General features: G+C 39.5%; 1 protein-coding gene across 1 annotated transcript in view; it reads left to right on the forward strand.

The window, feature by feature from the left end:
- Positions 1–18,183, forward strand: part of LOC140232262 (regulator of G-protein signaling 9-like) — a 79,778-nt gene extending 61,595 nt beyond the window's left edge. Inside the window, exons 8-14 of the mRNA XM_072312395.1 lie at positions 6,676–6,737; positions 10,601–10,714; positions 11,845–12,048; positions 12,741–12,959; positions 15,069–15,251; positions 17,332–17,394; positions 17,970–18,183. Coding sequence (XP_072168496.1) covers positions 6,676–6,737; positions 10,601–10,714; positions 11,845–12,048; positions 12,741–12,959; positions 15,069–15,251; positions 17,332–17,394; positions 17,970–18,183 — 1,059 coding nt within the window. The remainder of the gene's footprint in view (positions 1–6,675; positions 6,738–10,600; positions 10,715–11,844; positions 12,049–12,740; positions 12,960–15,068; positions 15,252–17,331; positions 17,395–17,969) is intronic.
- Positions 18,184–27,391: the final 9,208 nt, after the last annotated feature.

Below are 27,391 nucleotides of genomic sequence, written 5' to 3' on the forward strand. Positions count from 1 at the left end.
TTAGTCTGAGTTCCAGTCTGTCGCATGTTTGGGTCAAAAATTTTCACTCTTTGCGACAAATTCATTGCCCACTGTGGTATGTCGTTATTAATATATGGTCTAAGTCTGTCATGATGCAACGTTTTCCCCTTACATTTGGCACTTGTCCGAATTTCGAAGTTGACGTCGTTATGAATTCGGACAACGACACATGGACCAACAAATTTATGTGGATTAAGTTTAGGCGACAGTCCTTTCTTTCGTGTAGAATCCACATAATAAACAAAGTCACCCACTTTGAAGTTATTGATAGAAATCCTAGCATCATAGTCGTTTTTCTGTCGTTCCCGTGCTTTTCCGAGGTAGTCCCTAGCTAATTTCGATGCGTCGGTCATCGCGGAGACTAATCCAACTGCGTGTTCGTTAGGGAGATGACCACCGTTGTCGTCATCTGGCTGTCCTATCCCCATGGCGACCTCGATTGGCGTTCGGACCTCACGACCGAGCATAAGAAAATTCGGAGAAAATCGGGTTGATTCGTGCTCGGTGCTGCGATACGCTGACGTAAGGAGGGATAGGTTTTCGTCCCAATTCGTCTGTTTCTTGTCGACGAACGCCGTAATCATGTCGACAAGCGTCTTGTTAAACCGTTCGATCATCCCGTTCGAATTAGGTCTGTAAGGGCTAGTGCGTGTTTTGGTAATCTCGAGAAGTCGGCAAAGCTCGTGCATGAGGTCGGATTCGAAGTTTCTCCCTTGGTCCGTGTGGATCTCTAAGGGCGTTCCAAATCTAGCTATAAACTCATGTACGATCGCGTTCGCGATTGTCGGGGCTGTCTGGTCCGCGATGGCGTAGGCCTCTGTCCACTTGGTAAACATATCACCAATGACGAGTACGTATCGGTTCCCTTTCGCACTGGTCGGAAATGGGCCTAATATGTCCATTGCGACGCGATCCATCGGCGACCCAGGCGTGTATTCTCCGAGTGGAGCTCGTGGTTTGGTCGTCGGCTTCTTCCTCGCTCCACACGATACGCAGTTAGCCAAATATAATTTCACTGACTGCTTCATGTTAAACCAGTAGAAACCTCGTGATGTTTTGCTCAAAGTTTTCTTAATTCCCAGGTGGCCAGACATTTTTGAGGAATGGTTGGCCTTCATGACTTCATCACGAAGACTTGCCGGGACGACGAGCTGTAAACTCGTTGTCAGCCTGTTGTTCGTATAATTCCGCTTATACAGTACTCCATCAATTATCTGTAGTTGTTTCCACAGTAACCACAAATTACGCACTGCTGGACTTTTGTCGTGAACCCGGCTTCGATCAGGTCTGTCTGCTGACTCGACCAGCCACTCGTAGATAATTCCGATGTCGGGATCGTTCTTCTGCTTGGTTATCATTTCATTGCGTTCGATATTGCATAGAAATTGTCCCTGCGGCCCGGAGAAATCTCCAGCGACGGCGCCTGTTTCGGAGACGCAGGACAGAGAGTCATTCTTTGCGATGTCGACAGCGTTCTTGCGTTTTATTCGTGCCTTCACTCGCGATATCGATGCACATTTCTTCACACATAAACTCAGAAATCCCGGGGTAGGCCAATGTCCCCTGCTCAAAAACGAAAATGCATCACTCGTTCCCCTAATCACAACTGCGAGGCTCAAAATTAGGCACACAATAGCACTACACAATCCAATGCGCAAGTTATTCAAATTATACGATAACAGTCCAAGAAGAAAAACGATGACGGAGCCGGCATAAAAGATCATGTCGGCACAACAGTTAACTTTGGCAGAGTAGGTTCGATTGACATTATCACTTCCGGGTTTATTCGTGTGAATGGTCTTCACACTCTTTGATGACAACGGGATGACGTCATCGACACTAAAGAAGTCGGACCATTCTCGATGTCGTCGATGACATGTTGTGCAGCCTCCACATGGCAAATCTGACAAGATAGTAGACCCGTCGTAACAGTCGCATGAATCAGGGTCACACGGCATACGAGATAATGAGTCCGCATTTCCGTGTTTCTTGCCCGCTCGGTGTTCGATGTCGAAGTCGAACTGTGACAGGATTTCCAACCAGCGCGCCATCTGATCTGTGGGCTCTCTAAACGACATTATCCACCGCAGTGATGAGTGGTCTGTTCGAATAAGAAATTTGCGTCCGAGGAGATAGTGACGAAAATGACGAACAAATGAAACCACTGCCAGCAATTCTCTCCGTGTAGTACAATATCGTCGTTGGGATCGGGTAAGAGTTCGACTAGCGTAGGCAATAGGCCGCTCGACTTCCGTTTGGCTCGTTTCATCCCACTGCATTTGGGACAAAACAGCACCAATGCCGGTCGCGGAAGCATCTGTGTCCAGAATGAATAATCCGCTATCCCGGGGGTAGGCCATCACGCTATCACTGACGAGTGTCGTCTTGAGATCGTTGAAGGCCCGATCACAATCGTCATCCCATTCAAATCTGTTCGATTTCTCAAGCAATTTGTTCAAAGGGGCCGCTATTGATGAAAATCCGCGAATAAATCGCCGATAATATGAGCAAAGTCCGAGAAACGACCTGACGTCCGTGATCGACGTCGGCGTCGCCCAGCTTTTGATTCGACGAATTTTGTCAGGATCGGGTCTGATTCCATTTTTGCTCACAATATGTCCCAGGTAAGCAACCTCTTGGCGAAATAAACTGCACTTGCTGGGCTTCAGTTTAAGGCCTGCTGTAGATAATCGCGACAAAACTTCATCTAGTCGAATCAGGTGGTCGTCGAAGGATGGGGCCATGACAATGATGTCATCGAGATACAATATCAGCGTCTTCCACTGGAGGCCTTTCATGAGTAATTCCATTGCTCGTTCAAATGTACTTGGCGCGTTACACAAGCCAAATGGCATTGTCACATATTCGTAGTGTCCGTTTCGGGTGTTGAATGCTGTTTTCTGGCGATCCTCTTCCTCGATCTTGATCTGCCAAAAACCAGACTGGAGATCGAGTGTCGAGAAAACATGAGAACCACCAAGACAATCTAAACAGTCTTCCATTCGAGGTAACGGGTATGCGTCTTTCTTTGTGACTTCGTTTAGTTTCCGGTAATCTACGCACTGCCTCGTAGTCCCGTCTTTCTTTTTCACATACACCAGTGGACTCGACCACGGGCTCGATGACTCACGAATAACTCCTGATTTCAACTGGTCCGCGATAATCTGCTCTTCCTCCCCTTCGAAGGCCCGTGGTGGTCGTCGCGGTCGTTGTTTGATGGGTGCTGCATCACCAGTATCTATTGCATGTCGAACGATCGAAGTGCGACCGTGATCGTCGGCCGACATCGCAAATGATTTCCTATGTTTGTCCAATAGTGCAGCAAGTCGTTGACGCTCGCCGATGTCAAGTCCTTTACAACTACGAGTGTACAGTTCCTTGAGCTCATCCGACCAGCTGTCGAAGTTTGTTTGGTCACCAGACCTTAAACTGCGGATCGGGGTCGAAGTCTTGGGTGATGAATCACTGTTTTCAAAGTCTTCAGCGACATCCACAATCGAAACAACGGGCTGAATGAATGCTATCCTCGTTCCGGAGAAAAGTTGTACATCATCATCGTTTATATTCGCAACTCTTACTGGAATACCACTACCAGCACGCATACGGGCGACATCGACCACGGAATGAGCAACATGGAGTGGCAGCGCATCAACTTGAATAGGCTCAATCACTCCAAACGGGTTGTCACAATCAAACTCGAAGTTTTCAGCAGTTCCACAAACAATGTATTCACAGTTCGCCGGTATTATGGTATCAGACTTAACATACACAGTACACATGTTAAATTCTCTATTTACAGCAGTTTCATACAGTCTTTTGCCAATGCGAAGTCCTCGCCTAGCTTCGAGAACACAGTCATAGTGATGAAGAAAATCAAAGCCTATCAATCCATCGTCAGGGATATCGGCGACGTATGCATACCATGGAAAAACATCAGATTCTAAACTAATATCAATGTCAACTTCCCCATACACAGTGAGCAGTCCGCTGTCTGCTGCCTGGAGTTGTACATTTTCAGTCAATTGTCGCAACTTCGGGCGAGTTTCTTCAGGCATGGCAGCAAGTAATTTTGGGGAAATTACAGTGGCGGCGGCTCCTGAATCGACCAGTAATCGTGTATTTGCACCATTTAAAATTGAATTAATGCTAGCAGACACTCCTGAGCGTTCGCTTATCCTAATAATTTCAATTGGTGGAAAAGGGAGGGCCGGTCCCTGGTCGACGGTTTCGGCCCCGCTTAGTTTCCCGATTGAGAAGCACGATTCAATGTCGGTTGATCCTGAGCGTTCGATGGTGGCATGTCCCGCTGTTGTGACGGCTGAGGTAGTGGTGGCGGCTGTGGGTGCCACTGTTGTTGTTGTTGTTGAGGTGGTTGCCAGTGCTGTTGCCAGGATTGTTGTTGCTGGGGTTGCTGCCACTGTTGAAATGAGGTATTAGGAGGCAGCCACTGTTGATATTCCGACCGTGGTCGTTGCGCCTGTCTTTCATACCGCTGGTATCTAATCGGGCACTGCCTCGCGAAGTGTCCCTCTTTGTTACATTCATAGCAACGTCCACCGCCACTACGATCCCGATTGCTCCTTTGGCCACCATTGCGATCACGACCCGAGCCTCCCTTTTCCGTGAGGGCATTCAACCTCCTCTCAATCGTTTCCATCACTCGCTTTTCAAACGAAAGAAAATGATCTTCGGTGACCACGTCTGATACCGAATTCGAAGTGGAGATCGAACGAATAGGCCTCCTGGCCGTTTCCTCCCTGAGGCTGAGGTACCTCTCGGTAATGTCTCGTGCCTCTTGCAGCGTTTGCGGCTCCTGCATACCAATTGTTAAAGTCATTTGGTTATCCCCCAGGCCGCGTAAGAAGTGCCTGGTCGCGATGCTCTCTATTGTCGCGACGTCGGCGGTTGGATATCCAAACGTGGTTAGTTTCTTTATGTCGGCTGCGAAATCGACGAGCGACTCCCGTGGTGCCAACCGTCTCGACTCGAGCTGCGCGATGAACGTTGCCGGGGTCCTTCTCGCTGCAAATCGGTCAACCAATGCGTTTGTCAACCTCCCATAGTCATTGACAACGTCGTCGGGTAGCTGCTGGTAGGCGTAGTCTGCTGCGTCGCCTCGCAGACACGCCAACAGTCTGAATCGTTTTTCGTGGTCATCCCAACCACAGGCGGCAGCTAAATTAGTAAACGAGGCCACAAAACTGCTCCACGGCCTCGATCCGTCGAATGAATCTTGCTGTGGCAGCTGTACGTCCATCTTTCCCGCGTAGTCGTGCTGTGGTGCGACCACCACCTCCTCGTCATCGCAGTCATGGCGAATGGTGTCTTTTAGTTCATGCAGCTCCCGTCTTGCGGCATCCAATTCGTCTTGCAAATGTCTGAGCTCACGCTGGAGCTCTGCTTTCCTCTTAGGTCTGGTAGACATTGTAGATTAATCGACTAAATAGTTCTCCGTATCAAATCGAAATTCAGATTGTTATGGTCGCAATCTGCTCCTTCATAAATGGTATGAGTTCGCGGAAAACAATGCCAACAAATATTCGCTGAATCAATTTGGAGGTGCCATGGAGCAGTCCATTCAATTAATAACTATATTATTGCTCGTCAGTCAATCCATCAAATAGCACAATTGAGACACGTGTTAAAGATCGCTAATCCCACTCCTGACACCATTGCGACGAATTTTCTGGGTGCGTTCGTGATGAGAGTTGTGGATGCATGTCATGGATGGCGAGGGTTCAAATTGTCATTTCACGCACACGCATATCCCATACAATTCGTCGTAGAAGAGAGTTGAATTAATAACAACAGAAGTATCGAGTTCACTTTATTCGTATTTTATTAAAAGAAGACATCACGTATACTGAAAAGACGAGCGTCAAAACAACATCACATAATTATGTAACAGCGAGACATTAAAAGGGCTAACACATCGTGCGGCCTCGAACTACTAACTCCTAGTCCAGTCTCGTAAAAGCAAAGCGCAAAGGGAATCTTTTTCTCTTCTCTTCTCCTCCCGTAATTACCAAAACAGACGTTTATATACGATCTGGGGATGTCGCGTGCCATAAAGCTGGGCGATCCAGTTACCATGCGAACGATGTGTAACTGGGTCATCCAGATTCTCAAAGAAGGCAGAGGCGCGTGGATGTAAAACTGGGTCATGACCTATATCTTTCTGAGATCAAGTCGGTCTGGTCTACATTCAAGCTTGGTCGAGAAAGGGCAGTTTTAGAATCAGGGCGGACCGATCTAGTGAGTATGCAACTGGACCAGCTATTTGGTATCGGGCCGAACTAGTTCTATGGATGGAGAATCGGATCAGGGATGCCTTATTAGATGAAACTGTAGCAGTTCGAAACATGATGGTGTCAGCATAGCAGTTCGAAACATGATGGTGTCAGCATTTAACAATCACATCGAAGGGGTCAAACAGGGTTCGTGAATACACATGGCGAATATAGGTGAATAGTGGTACACGTACAACATAATCGTATGCAGCATTATACACATGGCGAATATAGGTGAATAGTGGTACACGTACAACATAATCGTATGCAGCATTATTCTTATTTCAAAAACCGTCACAATATGTTTAATTCCCTTTACATTTTCAAATACCAACGAGAATTCATTTTGTTTTGTCTTCTCAAGGTCACCTTCCTGCAAAACCGCCTCTCCAAGATGACCATTAAGACGTCCAAGGCAATAGACATGTAAGTAGAAATATTTCTACTGGATAGATGACCAGCAGAGGACTGTATGATAATTTCAATGTAAATGTGTGCAGATATATTCATGGATTACCAGTAATGGCCTTTTTGAGGTCATATCAACCTTCCTATTCCAAATCCTCAATAAATGATATCCAGTCATTAACATTTCTGTCAGCAGGTCATAAGTGTAGCTAGAGACCAGAAAATATGATGCTAGATAGCATCTTCTCTGATCAGCTGTGGTAGTGCTCTGAGTAGTGAGGTAGGAAATGTAATGGTTTGCCTAGGTGAAGTTATCAAAGTTTTTTTTTTTTTTTTTTTAAGATGGTGCTGATAATAGTCATACATGCCTCTTTATCAATGGGCTCCTAATTCTCTTGGCTACTCTTAGACTTTCCTTGTGACCAAAGGCATGTACTTGTTGGAAAAGAATCCATTTTGTCCATAAAGATCTAAGATTCCATATAGGTGTACATCTTTTCACCTCAATTGATGTTATTGTGAGCTTTCCAAGGTGACACACTGACTCATGGTTATATAACAGGACCATTATGTCACACATAACTTGCATGGTTTCACTTTTGACATTCATTGTGTTCAAATCTCTGTTAGTGCCTATGACATGGCACAGTTTTGTCTGAACTCTCCTGTGTTACAGGAATGAGTGGGAACTCATGGTAATTTTTGTATCACAATGCAAAATGCATAAATCATATCTCTGTTTGCCACGTCATTCATTGAGCACGGAGTAATTGAGTAACCATGGAAATTGAGTGGGATGCTTTTGAGTTCTTTCAGGGTGAAAGAACTGGGTACATTCTGTGTTTTTATATTCTTCTGATCTGACTGTATCCCTGAAATGAAATAAAACCTCTGCCTCTCTGAACTCTCTTTCCAATGATTGGGTATAAAATGGCCATGATGCAGTCTGGCAAACCTTGTTGGTATAAAATCTTCTCTTTTCAGTCTGGGCTTTCAAATCTTCCAGTGAGGCCACCTTATATTGTACTTAGGTTGGAGGTGTTTTGATTTATTTGATCTTAAAGCCACTATTTAACACTGGGAGAAGTGATGTCTGAATTATCACATTTGATGGTTTTATAGTTCAATTGTATCACAGAGCACCATACCGTACAAAAATTGTGCAATAAGGCCACAAATATAAGGAGATATTACTTATTTTCTCAATAAACTGGCACGGTGATGGTTTATTCTAGAAATGGTTTTCACCAAAACTGTTGTTCACATTTTGTATATTTAACAATACTTATCATTCATTAAAGTGATTAACATTTTCATGGTGGTGATTTGTATCCCAAACTAACATTTTAGAATTATTTTGAAGCACTAAAGTAATTGCTCTTTTCTCTGTCTGCACATGTTGGCAAGGGGCTTTGAGCCAAGCACAGGGAGAGAAAATGTACATCTCTCATATGTTGATCCTTGCCTCAATCCGTGCTTAGCGTGTGGCTTGCTTTTTTCTATTAAAGGAAGTCATATTTTCTAACTTGCATTGTGAAGCCAGTCTCCCCATTTTTTTTTTTGTTTTTGTTTTGTATGCACATCTATTTGTGGATGGGTCAGCCTACACTCAGGGATAGTCTCATATACTTTCCTGCTGTTTCATCTCGGTTATTAATCATAATATTGTGCTTTTATCCATAGGTTCATATATGACACTTGTGTCTGAGTGTAATGTGTACATTTGTGTATGCTTTTTGTTCTGTCTTGTGTTGGGAAAATGAATTGACTTGAATTGGATTTATGCTACTTATTTACTCTTTTCTCTTCATTTATTCCTTACTCCTTTTTCTGACTTCAACTTTTTCTGCAACCTTTTTTTTTTCATGCAGTCCTTTCTACTTTTCTTTGAAGTCCAACTGTGTATTATCAGTAGAGCTTGTTTTAACCCATTGAGGACGAGTCCCAAGTATACTCGGGCAGGTGTCAATGGGAAATGCATGTTGTAGCAAAATCAGTCCATCCTCAGCCGGTTACGTTCAGATTAGAACAACCCCTTTCTCATCTTTGGGAAGTAGAAATCTTATAATCCATAGGATCATTGTAGTCTAATAGATGATACTGTAAACTGTGGAAGGGGAAATCCTGGTTCTAAATCCTGCATCTGGTGCCTACATCTACACTACAACGTATGTCCCTCTTAGCACAGGTGTGAAGAAGCTTACCCGGCATTATAGTGGTGATGGTAATGGAAAAGCAAATCTACCACCAAAGAGGCTACCCTGGATAGAATGATTTCATCATTATTTTCTCTTGATTTATCCATCTTAGAATTCATCTTTCTCTTCATCTTTCTCTCGCTTTCTATCTCTCTTTCTGTTATCTTTTCTACATTTCTTTCTGTCAAGACTTTTAGCAAATATGTAATGAGTTCGTTCTGTCCACAACATGATAAGGGGGTTCCAGTTTCCTCTATATCTGTGGTACAGTAAACATTTTTGAAATAAGTCACCTTTAAAAAGATGTTTTCGTTTTTATATACTTTTAAATGTTTTGAGTATGATTTAAAAAAAAAAAGTCATACGGACAGGTATCTCATATAGCGTACGTTGCAGTAGAATGTATCATACAATAGTAGCCGTGCTATAGAAATGTACCTTACTGTTATTATTATTATATAAAAAATCCGATAAAGCATGTAGCTAACAGAAAATACCAAGTGAGAGTGGATTGTGTGAATTTGGCGTCATTCATTCAATTATTAATTACCCCAGAGCATTGTGAGTGCTCTGGTATCTTTAGTTATGGACACTGAGGGCAGCCTTCAATATGCAAATTGTGGATATTGAGCCTCAACTCCATCATTAACTTGCGATATTCTGTCAATAATACAGTTTCTTTGTTGGATTCTCTATTGACTTAGGTCAGTGCAGTATATAAAGAGAGTCTGGCCAACTGCTAATTGGACGCCATGTATTACGCGTTAAGAGGGTTAGTGTGTATGCGCAGACGTAACAATATGACCAAGCCAAATAAGGTGTAGTTAACAATGGGCACTGTGTATGAGCACACTTTGGTAATGACATGGCTCCACGAAGATCATGGGACCAGTTTTGACCAATCGCAGGCTTCAAAACTCATGAGCCGAAAATCGAGTTGGCCAGACTCTCTTTATATGTGGCACTGACTTGGGTTATATCAATCTGTCTGGTTGCTCTGTAGAATCTAATGTGGCTAGACTTACTGGTGTCAATCCTCTCTCTCTCTCTAATCTAGGATTCTCTACTTGATACTGCTCCTAAACTGTACCTACTTAATCCATCGAGGATGGACTGATTTTGCTTTAACACACATTTACCATTGACACCTGCCCGAGTATTCACGGGAATCGTCCTCAATGGGTTAAGATTTGCTCTGTGCACACAAGCACATTCATTAGCACACTACAGACATGTAAGGGTTAATACCACTTATGTGTATAAACCTCGACTAATAATGTAGACCTACAAAAAGTAGCAAAAACACATTCGCAAAAAAAAAAAGAAATTTGTTAGTTTGTTTTGTTTTTGCAAAGAATGATATAGACTTTCTCTTCTTCTTTTTCTTTTGCTATAAAGATATTGAAAATTGTATAATATCTGTCCTTACATAATATGTAACGACAAAGTGAAATCTCTCCCAAGATGTTAGGCTGCTAAGCCAAGGAATGCTGTTGTTGGACACACACACACACACACTCACACACACAAGAATAAAGTGTGGGAACTACAGCCACCATCTCATTTTGCAGCCTATGACACACACAATCATTGCAAAGATGTTCACCGAGTGTTTACTTGTACGTGCCATATAACTATCTATTTTCTCCCTTGTATCTTTACTCCACTATGGTGAACATTTAGGTTAATGAAACAGTGTGAGCGGTTTGCTGAGCACGACCCATTCATCTCCGGGGCGCAGCCTAGCAACCCATGGATCAGTGATGACACCACCATGTGGACCCTCAACATCATGCTGTAAGGAAATCAATTTCGTAATGAATAGTTGTCATGGCAGTTTGAAATAAATGTTCTCATATGAGAGTAGCCTTTTTGGGGGGAGGGGGCACAAGTGGAGACATTGGAGAAAAGAAAATCATCGGAGTCTGATGGATGTGTATGCTTTATCATTTGTTTTAAAAATGGGCTTTTCCATTTAGAAGTGAATGTAAGATACAAGAGTATCGTGAGAATCTCTGCATACAAATATTACATTTTGACATATACCCTTCTCTACAGTTGTGGAGGTTCTTCAAGATTAACATTCTCGCTCATGCATAGATTATATTTCAAACTATCAGCAAATGAACTTCTTTCAATTAGTCAATGACATTCTAGATGTAGTCATAAGATGATTTCAGGTGAACCTTTCTTACAATCCCAAAACTCAGAGTCAGTGAGTTCCTGTTCAATGACAATAAATCTGCAAATTCTTGTTACCCATCTTGTTACCCTTTTGGAACTAAATCTATAAACCCATTTCATATCAAATCAAATCAAATTTTTATTCAATACTCTCTGTGCCGACCTGATAGAGATTAACTATCTGAGAGCATAAATGCAAATGTTGTGATATCTTCAGTAGATGTGAACACATATCTTTGGTAGATGTAAACACATCTCGAAATAGGTTACCATTGTGATGGTGGAATTTTGATCATTTTAGATTAGTAATGTGAATCCCCTCATTTGTAAATCTAATTATTCAATCACTAAATCAGCATGCAGATGATCAAATATTTATTAAAAATGATATCATACACTGCTGTCAGCTTCACATACTTGGCTGCTCTTAACTGGGATGGTTGGTCAGCATTTATCTTTTGTTCTTTGTAAGTCACTGTGTTCACTTTGTCTTCAAGAAATTCAAGAAGTGAATCTTAACACAACCAATAGGTAATGGGAATGACTGCATTTACACTGTGATTGTGGTTTGCTGGTATATACACAAACACACACGCATTTACCCACAAACTGACAAAATAGCACTTAAATAGAATCTGGTGTTCTCTGTCATGAGTTCAACCCAGTATCACAATTTCAAGGCCCGTAGAAAGGCTTTGAGTGTGTGCCCGGCCCACCTTCTCTCACCCCTTTCATCCCCACAGAGTGGACACGCCCACTGAGAGGAGGGTGCGTCGGTGGGCCATCAGCTTCCGGGAGCTGGTGTCGGACGCCACGGGGAGGCACGAGTTTGAGAAGTTCCTCCAGAAAGAGTATAGTCAGGAGAACATCCGGTTCTGGTCGGCCTGTGAATCCCTCAAGTCTGCCCCCCAATCCATGGTGCCGGAGATGGTGCATGAAATCTACAGGTCAGTGGCAGCATCGTTGATTGGTGGAGATCTGAAAAACATTGCAATAATGTAGATAAAGTGTTCTCTAGACACATCTAAAAGTTGTATTTACCTGTGACAGTTTCGATGATGGGCTGTCATCTTTCTCAAACGCTGGCAAATTGGCAACTGATGATTTGGCGCCAATCAGCAATCACCCGGGTGTGCCATCCTGGTGATAGCGCCATCATAAATCATCAATTGCCAGTTAGCCATCTTTTGAGAAAGATGACAGCCCATCGTCGAAACTGTCACAGGTAAATACAACTTTTGGATATGTCTAGAGAACTCTTTATCTGTATTTATCAACCATCCGTTTGAACTAATTTTTCTATTATGATAATGATATCCTAAATGAAGATAGTCTGGCTCGATGTAGCTTCTGAGCTTTACTTTTCAATGATATCTTATCTATTGTTGTTATTAAATTATTATTTGTTTATCTTTGTTTCTATAAATTATCTACAATCACATGTAAAGATGATTAGAGAGATTTGAAGAAAATGTAGTATATCCAACTCATGTAGGAAATATATGAATGAGACAAGTTTTCAAATGTGATCTAAAATTGCTAATTATTTTTGAATTGTTTGATATGATATGGAAGCCAGTTCAAGAGTAATAAGTCATGAAATATTGGAAGACTTACATCTCTCCTTGAATTATTCCAGGACATTCCTCGCCCCTGGTGCTCCGTGCGAGATCAACGTGGATGGACGGACGATGGAGCTGACCCAGCAGTCGCTAAGGAAACCAACCCGCTTTGCCTTTGAGGCAGCGCAGCAGCACATCTTCCTCCTGATGAAGAAGGACTCATATCAGCGCTTTCTCAAATCCGACACGTACAAAGGCCTGCTGGCACGGGCCATGCAGAATGGTACTAAGAGGAAGTGAGTAGGCCAGGCTTGGCACATCATAATTCTTTTGATGAAATCATGAATAATCCCACAAAATACTACCACTCTATGATGTTTAGCTCATGTAGAGATTTCACTCAAGCTCACACAAATATTTATCATATGACCCCTCCCATCCCATCAAATCTATCTGTAAGCTATCTAGCCATTGTTTATACAAATTTTTGATGATTGGAGAAGGCAGAGAAACTTTAGAAGATAGAGATGAATAGAGCATGTAAATATTCAATGAAGGTTAGCCTCTGCCTGGTTTGTTGTCAGTAATAAGAATCGTCAGTAATGCTGATGGAGAATAGAAGCTGTGGAGATACTGTAAAACCAGAAATGTTTGCGGCATGAAAATTTCACAGAAAGGAACCAACAGCCATATTTTTTTAATGGCATGAAATTTCCTTGACTTGCCACTGGTATTCAGTGCATTGTGCAGATAAAACTTTTGGCAGATAATTCTTTTTGCATACATTTTACTTTCGCAAATCTTTGCTCCTCGCAAAATTTGCAAAAATATCGTGTTTGATAGTTGGCCGTTACAAAAACATAGCGTACTTCATGATACAGTGATATAACATGTTTGATGATACGGTGATTCAGATGGAGAAGAGATCGATGGGACCCTCATGGACATCATGGGAATGATGAAATGATTTGAAATGTTAAAAGCGACATTGACAGAATCCTGTTTGGTGTGATTTTTATTGGTAAAAGTTTGATGATGCTTGCAATGATGTGATACAATAGGCACATTAGTGGATGGTATGTGAGGATGTATGAGGCTTTCACACAGAGTCGAGATAACATCTGAGATTGGTTTGAGCTAACATCCCATGGACTCATAAGGAAGATTGATTAGTTTTATATTTCAAGCAACATTGTAATGACTTCTGGGCACCATTTCATAAAAGATGTTAGGATAGGAACTCTTGCTAGAATGGCAACTTTCAATAGCAACAGCCAATCAGGAAGCTGGATTCTTGTCATTACCATGACAATTGTTATTCCAGTAAGATTTGCTATCATATCAACTTTTTATGAAATGGGGCCCTGGTTCTTCTTCATCTCTGTCATTAATTCTACCCTTCAGAAACTCTCAACATGCCGTTAAACTTGGAGATTTCTCAATTGCTTCTTCCATCCATCCATCTGATCGTATCTTTTCTTGATATATACCAGTATAACTGCCTATCTACCCATCTACGACTCTTGACATTTATATATCATTGAATGGTTTATATATCAATTCATATATAAATGAATGTGAATCCATCTTACTGTGTGTTCTTTTCCTATCTGTACACCAACCTATACCTATCAGTACAAATGTGTCTCCGTCAATGGCAATATCTGTTTTTATCAAAGCATTTGATTATATGTGCATGTAAGTACTATATGTTAATGTAAATATATAGATAAACATTTCTGTGCATATTTATACATACATAACCATATGACAAGAGAAAGAGACGTTAATCACTCATTGCTTCATTTATCAGTATTGGAATCCACCTCTGTATCTCTGATACCTCATCCACCATTTTATCAGTCTTTTCCTTTTCATCACATGTAATCTTGAAAAACAGAAAGACCGAAATACCCCATATCTATCTGGATATTGAAACTAGAAGATATGATTATTATCCTTCCTGATATTTATTATTTTGTAGTTTTCAAGGAAAAGATGAAGTGTAGGATATTATTGGATCACTGTGATAATTAAACCATTCAATTTTTCTTTGGCAGTTACGTGAATATTTCTTAAGCTTTTAAAATAAGATTTGGCAGTTACATGAATATTTCTTAAGCTTTTAAAATAAGATTTTGCAAGATTTAAAAGCTAGGATGATGGTTTTTGACCTGGGATTTAAAACAAACCCTTAACAGACATGTATACTCTGTAAGTTGCCCTGTATTCTGTGTGGTTTCCTTTGAGTATTAAGTTTGTCTCCAGGGGTCCCTTTCATCTTCTTAACAAGAATGAAACAAACTGCAATGATAAGGAATTTAAAAAATAGGCATATTTGCAGTAGTTTGTGACAAGTGAACAGGATAATTCATACCTATTTTTCTAAATCTGTGTGTTTGAAGATTTTTCACATTTGGTGGGCGGTTCTTGAGGTCAGCGAAGGTCACACCAGACATCAGCCCTCTGGGCTTTCACCGGCGGGGCAGCTTTGGGACAGACAACTCAGATTTGACTGGGGACAAGCCTGGCATCACTCATTCTCTCAGTGCAAGCAACTTACAGGACTTTGAATTGAACAACATGATGTGAGTAGAGTATACATATCAGTCTTTTCATTCTATATTCTTGGCACTGCAGGTCGGGATGGACTGTATTACTGATTATACAACACCTAAAAATATTACAGCTGTCTGATTGGTTGATTGCTCATCACATGATGCTCAGTTAAAAGTACCACCACAAGCTGTGGCTGTCAGCCATGCGATTTTCTTTCAGCAAAAATGGATAATGATGGTTTTCCATTGCATGGCCCTGATGTCACAATAAACAAACATTTGCTGCATGCACTCATGTGTGCTTGCAAGCGTGTACTTTTGTCACTCATTTTTGTAAACAACTTCAACCGATCAGTTTCGTGTACCGTGTACATATGGCTGACTTGTGCAACTACTCATTTGCTGTCATCATGAAAATGGTTGCCATTTCTGTGGTAAATTCAAGAATCTGTGTGGACTACATCTCTTAACGTTCGAGGTGCTGTATAAAACAAATAGTGTATGGTCTTTACTCATACAGCGGAAAAAGATTTCGCAGTCAGTGAAAGATGAGGCGCGCTATTGAACTCAGCTTCACCTCCTTGAATAGAGCACCTCTATCTTTCGCCTCGTGCAAAATCTTGTACCATTGCACTTGAGACCATTCACTATTTGTATACAGTGGACTCCTGTTAACAAAGTCCTTGGGACTGGCAATTTTCTTTCGTTATAACAAAATTTCGTAATAACCGAACAAATCAACAATACAAAAGAGAGTGGATAATTTTGCGGCTTGAATTTTCATTTCGTTGTAACCAGAATTTCGTTATAACCGTGTTCGTCATAACGGGAGTGCACTGTACTTTTGCTACATTTGTAGGTATCTGGGGCAAACCAGAGGGTTTGGCACCCCTTAAATGAGGTGTGAGGCAGACCATTGTAAAGGGTTTGCACCATGTTTCTTGTGAGGCTGTGAAGGGTGGTATCTTTTAATTTCATGAGCCTTGACTGTCTCACACATGGAACCTCCATTTCATGTCCTTTTCAAAGGACAGGTGCAAATCAGATACTGTATAAGCTGTTATTTTTCACGAGGGTTTAATTTTTGCGAGTTTTCGCAAATTGCTGTTGAACTGCGAATTTAACAACATGCAAAAATGTTGCCATGCATTAGTGTAATAGTGCACTTATGATAGCCTCGGTGTCAATTGACGATAACAACACATCGTGAAAATGTCTCTGACCTTCTGATTCGCTAAAATATAATAACGTGTACGCAAAAATAACAGCTTATACAGTACTGTATAGGCCCCTACATGATTTTTAGAAATCCATACTAAAGGAGTGGAATGACTGCAATTGCTTTTAATACCTATGCATGGATTCAAAATGTTTGACCTTTAGAATGTTTAATGGAAGAATGGAAATATTCTACTGCTTCTCTACAATGAACCCACACAGGAAATTTGTCTTTTGGTGACTTTATAAGGCTTTGTTGGTGGGATGGGGATAGGAATATATGTATTCTTGGTTCTTGAGAGTGTGGGAGGAACAGTGAGGAGGAAATGAAAAGAGAGATGAATCGAATCAAGTGCATTTTATTCATACAGCTGTTGTTTTATCAGCAAGGCTGTGTTTTACATTGCGTAATGGATTATATACGCAGCAAAATTGCAAACATAATATACAATCATATACAAGAGTCAACATCTACTGAAGAAGTTTAAAAAGGTATTATAAAACAAGTAATCAAGAAATGCAAAAATATTTACTTATATATAACACGTAAAATGATGTAAAGAAAACATTAGATTGATATACTTCATGATCTCTTTTGTGGAAATTTTGACTTCGTGAATGGTTCCTAAAATAAGCAGGAAAGATTATTGGCAGTTTTACATGTAAGATAAGGTGGGCTGTTTCAAGTAAAATTAGAATGTGGCTTTGGCATCCCAATATAAGTATTTTGTTTTGTAGTGAAAGATGATGAAGTAAGAGATAGCGTTTGGTAGAGTGTAGATATTTTGTACAAAGTCGTTTAATCTCTCTATGAAGCTTAGAAGGACAAACATCAGCATTTTTATATCTAATGTGACATTTTCTTTCCTTTAATTATGAAACCCATTTTTAGGTTGAAAAATGGTGAAAATGGACGCAAGGACGGAAACCCATACCCTCCAGTGAAGTCATCAAGGTAAGTGTGAATGTATTACAGGATGATGTGTTCTTTGAACATGTGAATTTAAAAGAAATTTCACTTTACCCTGACTGAATATTTTTTTTTTTACATGAAGCAAACTAATATGGCTAAATTATAAGCTCATTGTTCTTGTCTGATATCTCTTTTGGTTTATATTTGCATTTATATTCTGTGCACCAAAATTACTGTTCGATTATGATAATTGTGAAATACTTTGCAATGTTAAATGTTCAAAATCTTTGTGCTTTGTTCAGTTGTTTGGTCTGAATAGTTACTTGTGCTCTACATTCCATATGAAAGATGTCATATTAGATGAATCTGTCACCTAATTAGTCTTTTGTATGTTTTGTATAATTGCTTTCTATTTTTGTATGTTTTCTCTTGAGAAATATAAAAATAATTTGAAATTGAAATGACATTGGCCAAGCCCCCCCCCCCCCACACACAAAAAAAGAAGATAATTTAACCAATTCCGTTTTGTTCAGTATGTAATAGGTCATATTTCTTCGTTAGGAGAAGGTCTGAAGTATGGACTTATTTTGGAGATATTCATTGTTGCTGTTTTCCAGGTTTGCCTCACTGCAGCCAATGAACTCTAGTCAGCTGAAGCGGCACGGGTCACTAGGGGGCGTGGAAAGGGCTGGCATTGGTCACAACGGTACCACCAGCAACGCCAAACGGATGTCAGAGACTCAGCTGGAGCTATCGTTCCTTGGATACGGCAGCAAGGGGACGACGGTGAAGAAGAATCTTATCACACCGTGGGAAGAAGATACGAGCTGACACCGGAGTCAGGATGACCCGTGATGATGATGATGATGTTGATGGAGATGAAGAGAACTGACATTAAAAGACGACAAAAATGAAGATGTGCCTATATTCTATCTCTCTACGAAGATTCATACGCGTGCAATCGTTTGTGAAGAGATGCAGATCAAATGTTTCTTTCTTCTGCAAGTCATGTGCGTACGTCAATGGACAAATATGCAATGCATTACTTTTTAGTACTTGACAACTGATGTAATATATGTTTCATGTAAGGTCTGGGAAAAGTGTTTGTAGAAAATGCATCATCTACATGAATTATCTGAAACATTGTTCAACTTATTTTCCTTATTTTGTTAAAGAAAAAGAGTTACTCTAATTCTATGCTGTTTTGTTTTCCTGAGTGTGCAACTTCATGTCTGAATATTGTAACACTAGATTTCCTCCAATGGCTTGATTGCTGCCAATTTAAAGCATTAAGATGTGAACATCGTTTCAATTGTAAGATGAAAAATGGAGCTTTTTGAGCTCATGATGAATTGAGCAAGGCCATTGTAATTCTGATTAAAAACCTCTATCCATTCAGTTATTCTATTACAAAACACAGTTCATCTCCTTTCACGTTTTCAAATGCAGTTTGCAATACAAACTGTTCAAAATGCTTCAATTTATAGTAATGAATGCATTATGGATCCCTCTTTACTTTGTTATACTGAATTATACATACAGTCTACAGTGTGAAATTAAACAGCATGAGGGTCGAGGTCTGTACAATGTTTTGAGTGGAGCATGGGCAGATTTTGATGTTGTTATTGTTGGAAATTGCACTGTATTTTTATATGAAGTAGCAAGTGAAAGTTCTGCTGAATTTCAGATTTCTTAATTTGTCTTGGTGTATCAATTCTCTTTGAATATTCACAATTGGGCAAGAATAAAAAACAGATGATATACTGATATAACTCATTGTGATATTCTAGTCGAATTTAGAAATATTGCAAACACTTGAAAGCCGCACATACGTATATTCACGCTTCCCCGTCTTTACTCATGTATTAAGTTTTGACACAAAGCTGTATAATAATTCAACTAGACCAGGCTGAATCATCTCATATAAATTGAGTCTTTTATGAGGGATTTGTTTGAGGCCTTTTGCAAACATGGATTTTTTTAAGTGGCAACTTGCTTGGTGTGACAGTAGTCAAACCTTGGTTGTGAATCAAGTAAGCTACCATTCAGATTATACATCACCATGTACAGTGTACATCCTTGGTAATAATGTTATACTGTAAAATACTGTAAAATTGTTTACGCTCGTCCAAGTAAGATGAATTTTGCACAAGCTTTTAATTCCGTGGAATCATGACCTTACATAGCGGTACGTATAACAAGCAAAGATATTTGTGTGCATTTACATTTGCCCTAGTTTCTGGTCACATGAAATGTGCAAAAATATTTCCACCCCGGGGGAAAATATTCACTTTTACAGTAGATGCACCACAATCTGTAGGCCTAATACTGTTCCTGTGTCTCAACTTGCCAAAGTTTTGTGAACTTCTTTCTGATTTTGTGCAAAGCTGGTGTGTTCAATTACCCCCATCTAACATTACTTCAATATGAGATAAGCTTTCAATCGAGATGTTGTCAAAAACAGGACATGTTCAATGTGATGGTTACTCCTTTCCAAATCCTTAATGAAAAAAAAAATCCGAAAAATATTATTTTTCATAATTTTCTTCAAGAATGAAGTCTCCAGAGATTGAAATTGGGCTTATTACTTGCATCAAAATTTGCATATTGTGCACGTAAGTGATCAGTATTGCTGGCTGTTCTTTTCTCACTTCCTTTTGTGGAATCCTATGCTTATTTCTTCCTGCGCTGACTCTTCCTTGCTTGTTCCTGGTTCATTTTATTTGTACTCTGTCTCTGAAACCAGCGTAAATGTCAAAATGATTTAGAAATGAGTGATGATATAAAACAATTAATGTACTTTAAGAAAAATCTACTGAACAATGTTGCAGTTAGTTTGTGGAGATGTTGGCAGTGATGGTTGAGTTACTATGATTGTGGTTACCATAGTAATAGCTAAAATGCTCAGAGGGGATTGGTTGATTGCTTGCTGCTGTCATAGTAACTATAGTAATTATGGCAACAAATAATTATTACAAACTCCTAAATTGAACATGCTTGTACAGAGTATGCATTCTTACGTCATATCTTTAAAATACATTTATTCACCTAAAAACAATAGGTGGTTTTCACATGGACCAAATGCAATTTCAAATACAAGTCAAGTGGAATGAGTAGTGTTCATGTACGGAAGGAAAACATGTCAACTCTGCCTTTTCTGTATCTTTACTGTCTGTTGTGTGTTTGAAAATATGATGCATACTAACAGGACAGAGCTTACAGCTTTGTTCTGTTCTTGCTTATTTTTACATGTGTAATTTTTGCCTTGTACACATACATAAGACGTAAAAGAAAGCTGCTAAGCGCATACCATTCAGTACATGCGTTGTTTTTTTCTGCTTTACATACATGTTTTCTCAGAAAGTCAAGTACATGTCTAGATGTGATTGTTTGAGACAACCAGACCTACGTGTCACTTTTCTGGATATTTAGGGGTTGTCAAGTTTAAATATGTTGTGCAGCCACTGAAGGGATGGTACAGTTTTGGTTGAAATGGGGCTTTGGCTTTCCAACTGTTGTGCGAGATAATTAGAATCCTGAAAGAAAGATATTATTCAGAGGGGTGAAGGTTCAGGTGCGAGTTTCTTCACTTTGTCTCCCTCTACAAATTAAATTTGTTAAGATCGCATTAGAATCCTCTTATGAAATGTGAAAGAGTATATATTCTAAGGCGGATTCAAAGTTTATTTGATGTAAATTGGTTTTAAAATGGCTGAGATATTCAGAACAAAGGGATCCCAATAAAAGGTGGGAACAACCTTTTATAAGGATTGCTTTGTTTTACTTTGTTTTTGGATATCTCAGCCATTTCAAAACCAATTTTCATCTAATAAATTATTAATTCCTCATAGAATTGTATGCTCTGTAACATTTCATAAGTGGTTTCCTTGTATCTCACAAAAAGTTAAAAGCGCTAAGGCAATGTGACCTACTACAATATTGTATTGTGTGCAGATACAGCTAAGTTGACTCACTCGGCTGAAAATTGTAGTTGAGTGTTACATGACATGCATTAATCATAACATTTTTCTCATGTTTTCAAATTTGGCATCAAAACGTCTGGAATTGAGCGTAGAAACTTGTGATATAAAATATAATTTGCAAAAAAAAAGTTAAATTATGAAATAATCCAGTGATGGAAACTTGATATTAGTGGTATCACAATTGTGCTGTCAAGTTTGAAATGTTGATGTATTTACATCAAGACGTAGTGTCCACCTTGAAGTTTTTAAATTAACTTCCCCGGTTTTTACATGATTCCTTAAGGCACACATGTATTGTCAACATCAGCTTTCGCCGCATGAAATTTTCGCAAATTGCCACCGGCATCCAATGCATATAGTGTAGACAAGAACTTCTGCTTGCATTTTAATTTTGCGGATCTTCGCTCTCGCAAAATTCACGAAATTAAAATGCGTGTGAACATTCCTCGTTTTAAAGTAATGCATGTACAATGTATTTGAAAAATAAGATTGTTTTAATTCATAATGAAACATGAACAATGTTTGTTGCAGCCCAACACAGTGAAATAACGGTGTATGTGTGTGCACATCTGTATATGCTGTACAAATAGAAATCTATTGTTATATAATATTGTAAATATTGGCAAAGCTTTTATGAACCTGACTGTTGCTAATATTGTGCTGTACTGTGGTCATTAAAAGGCCAGTTTGCTTGTACATATGTAATTTAGAATGAAATTGTGATGAAGTAATGGAATTCTCTTTTTAGTTGTTTTTTTCCTAATTCAAACATCTACCTGATAATTTATATAAACAATAAATCTGTGTGATACTGTACGTACTGCTGCTGCTAACATACTCTTGTGCATTGTGTCTAATGTAGGAATGTGTAATGATGTGTTTATTTGGAATGACTGGTCTATGGGTGTAGTATTTCCAAGCAAACTGATATAAAATAGTAAAGGCAAGGATCAGCTGTTTTACATCCACTGAATGCAAGTCTGTACTGTATGTCAAAAAACAAATAAAAACAAATTACAATGGGACCCTCCACAATGATAACTTTACAAACAGTGAATCAATCCAAATACAATTTCAGGGTATGAAACTATAATTTATTACCCATGCCTTGCAGAAAACCCCATCCGATTTGCTTCATTGGTCAAAGAGAAATGAGGGTCTTTGTAGAGCATGTCAGAAATCCCTTTCCTCCAAGTTCTGTCCATATGTGTTCACTCAATATTATGCAGTTCCAAGAGCATCTAAGTGCTAAACTTTGGAGAATCACATCCATGACATGCTTTACAACAATCCTCATTTCTCTGTGACCACTTAATCAAATTGAATGGGGTTTTCTGCAAAATATAAGTAAGATGTTATATTTTTAGACCCTGAAATAGCATTCGGACAGTTTAATCATATTGGAAGTTATCATGCAAAAGTCTGTAATTTTGGGGGGCATACTGTATGAATGACTGAGGATTTGTTGTGTTGTGTTTCACAGCTAAAGTACTCTTATAGTTGGTATTAAAGCAAGATATGTAAATTTGATTGAGGCGCAACAATCCTTTTCAGTTGCTTCCCTATTATTTGTTGTATTTCCAATATATTTCCTTAAAGCCAATACATTTGTTTTCACGAGGCTACCATCAATTCAAAGAAACTACTTATAATGACACATGTTTTTAATCATTATTATTAAAGAGCTATTTCCAAGAAGGGGGGGGGGGAGCATATTCATTTTTGCTGCATGCACTGCTGTAAAATGCACTGTCACGAGACAACTGTTTTAAAAAAAGAATCAAAATTTTGTATCAAGATGTGCAAGGCTCTAAGTTTAAAAGTCATGAAAGACCGCAACTTCTTCTTCTTCTTATTTTGTTGTTGTTGATATTTTGGAAATGATTGTGATAAAAATCCCCTGTCTTTACGGTTAAGCATCATGTCATGCACAGTTTTGTCTGTTTGAAAAATGCTGAAATTAAACAAACAAACAAACAAAGACAGAGACTCATTAAGACTGAAGAAAAATTTCACAAACCTGCAAACATTTTCTGACAATTGTGACTACAGAACAAACTTCTGGTCTTTATTCAGTCTGAAATGAATGAAAAGTGCCCATCATAAATATATATAATATGCTTCTCTATTCATATTGCATTCACTTGTGCATAGTAAGTACATGCTCAGTTAGTCTACATACAGATCACAGACACAAAGTGAACACTAACTTGTGATCACTGTATTACTGACATTGTTGTTTCCTACACTTTTTCAGTAAATTCTTTTTCCACACTTCATTTGTGACCGTACATCACAATACAAACCAACAAAATGTCGCACCCCTTGAATTTAAGTGAGGACTCAAAAAATGTGAAATGGGTCAGCTGAGTCAATCTTGACTGTTCATATTTTCTGAAAGACCTATCCTATATTATTCCTCAGTTTGGGATCATAAATAGGAAAGTTTGTTTTCAGCACTTTTTCTACAACACTTTTTTGGGGGAGAGTAGAATGATCAGGTACCATGTATGTCTCAGAGGTCCCTTTCCATTTCTTGAAATCCTTTGCACACTTGTCACTTTCAACTCTAATAACTTCTGAAAGGATAATGCTACTGCAATGAAAGTTGGCAGTAATCATGGACCGAATGTGTTAATAGAACATGCTCAATTTCACTTTAATCTGATAATCCCTTCATTGTTGTTGTTCCAGTGGTTTACATCCTGTGTTTTGTCCCTTTCATAGCGCAGCTAGCATGGCTTGGTAAAGATTAAGCACTTGAATAGGCCCTATACTTCAGAGCCTCTTTTTTCAGTTCACACTTTTCCAGAGTGTGTGCTTTCTTTCCAGTATTTAGATACATGTAGGTTAGGGGAGTCCATCTGAATTGAGTTATACATCATTTTAAAGCTTAGAGTCTGCTCTTTCCAAATCTGCCCTTAACCAGAAATCCATGTCTGGCGGCTTTTTGTTGGTTTTGTGATGCAGGGTCCCATTAAGATTGAACTGAAACATAGTTTTGAACTGTAGGGAGACTATAATACAAGCAGACAAGAAATATACATCTCTCTCTTTGGTTAGACCAAAGTCATAAAATTGAATGAGAAGCATGAAAAATAGGCAGAGGTGAAGGTACAAAACTTGTCATGAATATCACAACATACAAAGAGGCAAGGTGTCCTTTCTAAACAGTGATGGGATCAACACTCCTTAACATCCATGAGGACAAAAAATTAGTGAGGTTATCAATGAAAGTGTCTCCCAAAATACTCTCCAAGTTATTCTGTGTATATTTCTTTCACTCTACATGTACTTCTTTTCTATCAGACAGGACGCATTCAAGCCCTTATTGTAAAAAGCAAACCTAATCAAACCAATGCATTCCATACCATTATACGAGTACCATGCCAGATTGGGAGCATTTGAGCACTCTGTGGAGAGGGCATACCTCATGAGCTATATTGGCCACGTGTCAGAGGGTTCACACGTTTCAGAGCAACCAACATATTCAGCTCATGTGCCTACGCTACATACAGGTGCCCTAATAAAGAGATTCAACTCTTTGTATTATGATGTAGTGCATGTCATGCACATTTGTCTCACGTCAACTTCTGGTATGGCCATGGTACACTGTAAACTTTTGGAGCACATCGGGAAGTGGTACACTTTTAGCTCGGTATGGCACATGGTACACATTCGAGTGTTCCTGTAGTGCGAGTATGGTAAGGTATGCTTAAGGAAAGCACCCAAATGCACCCATAGACTCACTCTCTTTAAAGGGTGTAGGGGCTGCAGTGTGAAGTAACTACCTTGGGACATGCAGCACTATTAGACTCATTTTAATACCATATTACAGGACTTTCAAATAGGTTGGCTATAAATGTGTGTCATTTCTTAGGCTTGGAAGTACATTGAGAGTGATATGTCCTCATCTTTTTTATATTGCACATACCCTGGACTTTCAACCTACAAAAACACTCAGTATGACAATTATCAAACTGTTAAGCCCGCTGCTCACTATACGATCAGACCGGTTGTATGACCGTGACAGGAAATGGGACGTCACCAGTCTTGCCAGTTTCTAGTTGTGTGACTGGGTCTTGTTGCCAGTCGTACAGATTTGACTTGTTGAATTTCCATGACCAGTTGTGGGCTTTCAGCAAATCACGATACAGTGTTATGCAAAGAGTATAGAAGTGCACGCAATGTGCACTGTGTGAGCTTCCATACTTTGTGATCAATGGTAAAAATGTACTGAAGAGTTGTGAAATCTCATCATATAGTATGGGTTGCCAGGTTGTACGACCTGGGGCCCGTTTCATAAAACTTGTCATTGGTAACAACTGCCACATTTCTATGACAAATTTGCTCTCAGCCAATCAGATGCAAGGATTTCAGTAGCTTGTCACATCTATGACAACTTGTCACTGATGACAAGTTTTATGAAAGGGGCCCCATGTCTCATGGTCGTATAGGTTGTGAGTCGTATAGTGTGCGGAGGGCTTAAAGGACAGGCTGATTTTGCTATAACACACATTTTCCATTGACACCTGCCCGAGTATACTCGGGTTGGTCTTCGATGGGTTATCACATATACCGGTAATCTTTAATGGGTTAACACACACACATAAACCATAAACAAGTCAAGACATGTATTGCTACAGTGGTGAACCTTCTTCTATTTCACTGACTGCAAGAACATCTTAATCTCACATGAGGTCAAAGGTCATGCTCTGCATGAACTGTACAAAACTTCTACAAAAATCACACAACTTGATCCTTTCAGTTGATTTAAACGGTGGTCACAGTGCACACACTCTGAAACAAAATTCACACAACAAATTCTCATCAGGTTGTAACAACTGTGAACAAAAATAAAAGTGATTGTTGAGTCAAAATGAATTTGTACACAACAGTGCAAACATGAATAGCTTCACCCCAAACAATTCACAAACTGGCTTTGCGTGAAATTGAATTTCTAACTGCAAGATACTGCTAGATGAAAGTTATCATCATGTTCAAACCTTATTTGGTTCTTGGGAGAGAAAGTTGAGTACAGTAGACCCTCATAAAGAAGTTGAATATAACAAAATTCCCTTTTATAGAATGGGTAGCGAGAATCCTGCGATCTCATTGGTCGAGAGCTATGTGTTGATTTGTACTGGCCGCATGCTGAGTCACAGTGGTAAACATGTTATCGCGCACTTGTAGCAAGAGTACACGCACTAAGCAAGCGTTCGCGCACTCAGTACGAGATGCCTATTGGCTAAAACAATCATGCATCAGTTTTTACTGGATGCATGGTTCTGAAGAAAAAACATGCGTCCAGTAAAAACTGATGCATGGTTTTGGGGCTCTCGTCTATGGCAATCCAAAAGGAAATGCACCCAGTAAATTTATCATCGGGTAACACGATAGAAAAATGGGTTTTTGGCAAGAAAATTACCCATTCTATATAACAGATGACGCACATGTCTTTTCGTGCGTCAGTCGGAATATAGTGTGCATGCGGTAACTACAGAATTCACGTCATGGGTTAAGCACTCCATAGTTACCTTATGCACACAATTGCGACTGACGCACTCAGACCTGTACATCATTTGTACGTATAATAATGTGCTGATCATGCATGTCCCAACTCTTTAATATATTTCTTTGTTTTTGTATCCTTATATAGTAAGAAACCTAAAATAACAAGGAAACTGTAATGGCTTTTAGGTCCTCCATATAAAGTGGTACCTCTGTATAGTGTGAAACGTGAACAGCCGAGATTGGTACAGCCCATGTCATCTTGCAATGTTTATCATTTACACTCTTTCACAATACAGTATGTCCCAAAAAAATTACAATCAGATTTTCGCATTGATAACACCCAATATGATTAAATTGTCTAAATGCTACTTCAAGGTCTTAAAATACAACATCTTAGCTCTATTTTGCAGAAAACCCCATTCAATTTGGTTAAGCGGTCACAGAGAAATGTGGATTGTTGTAAAGCATGTCATGAGTCTGATTCTTCCAAATTTAGCACTTCGATGCTCTTGTGTGTGAATACAATAGACAAAACTTGGAGG

Source organism: Diadema setosum, chromosome 8, assembly GCF_964275005.1.
Source record: "Diadema setosum chromosome 8, eeDiaSeto1, whole genome shotgun sequence".
NCBI classification, from domain to species: Eukaryota; Metazoa; Echinodermata; class Echinoidea; order Diadematoida; family Diadematidae; genus Diadema; species Diadema setosum.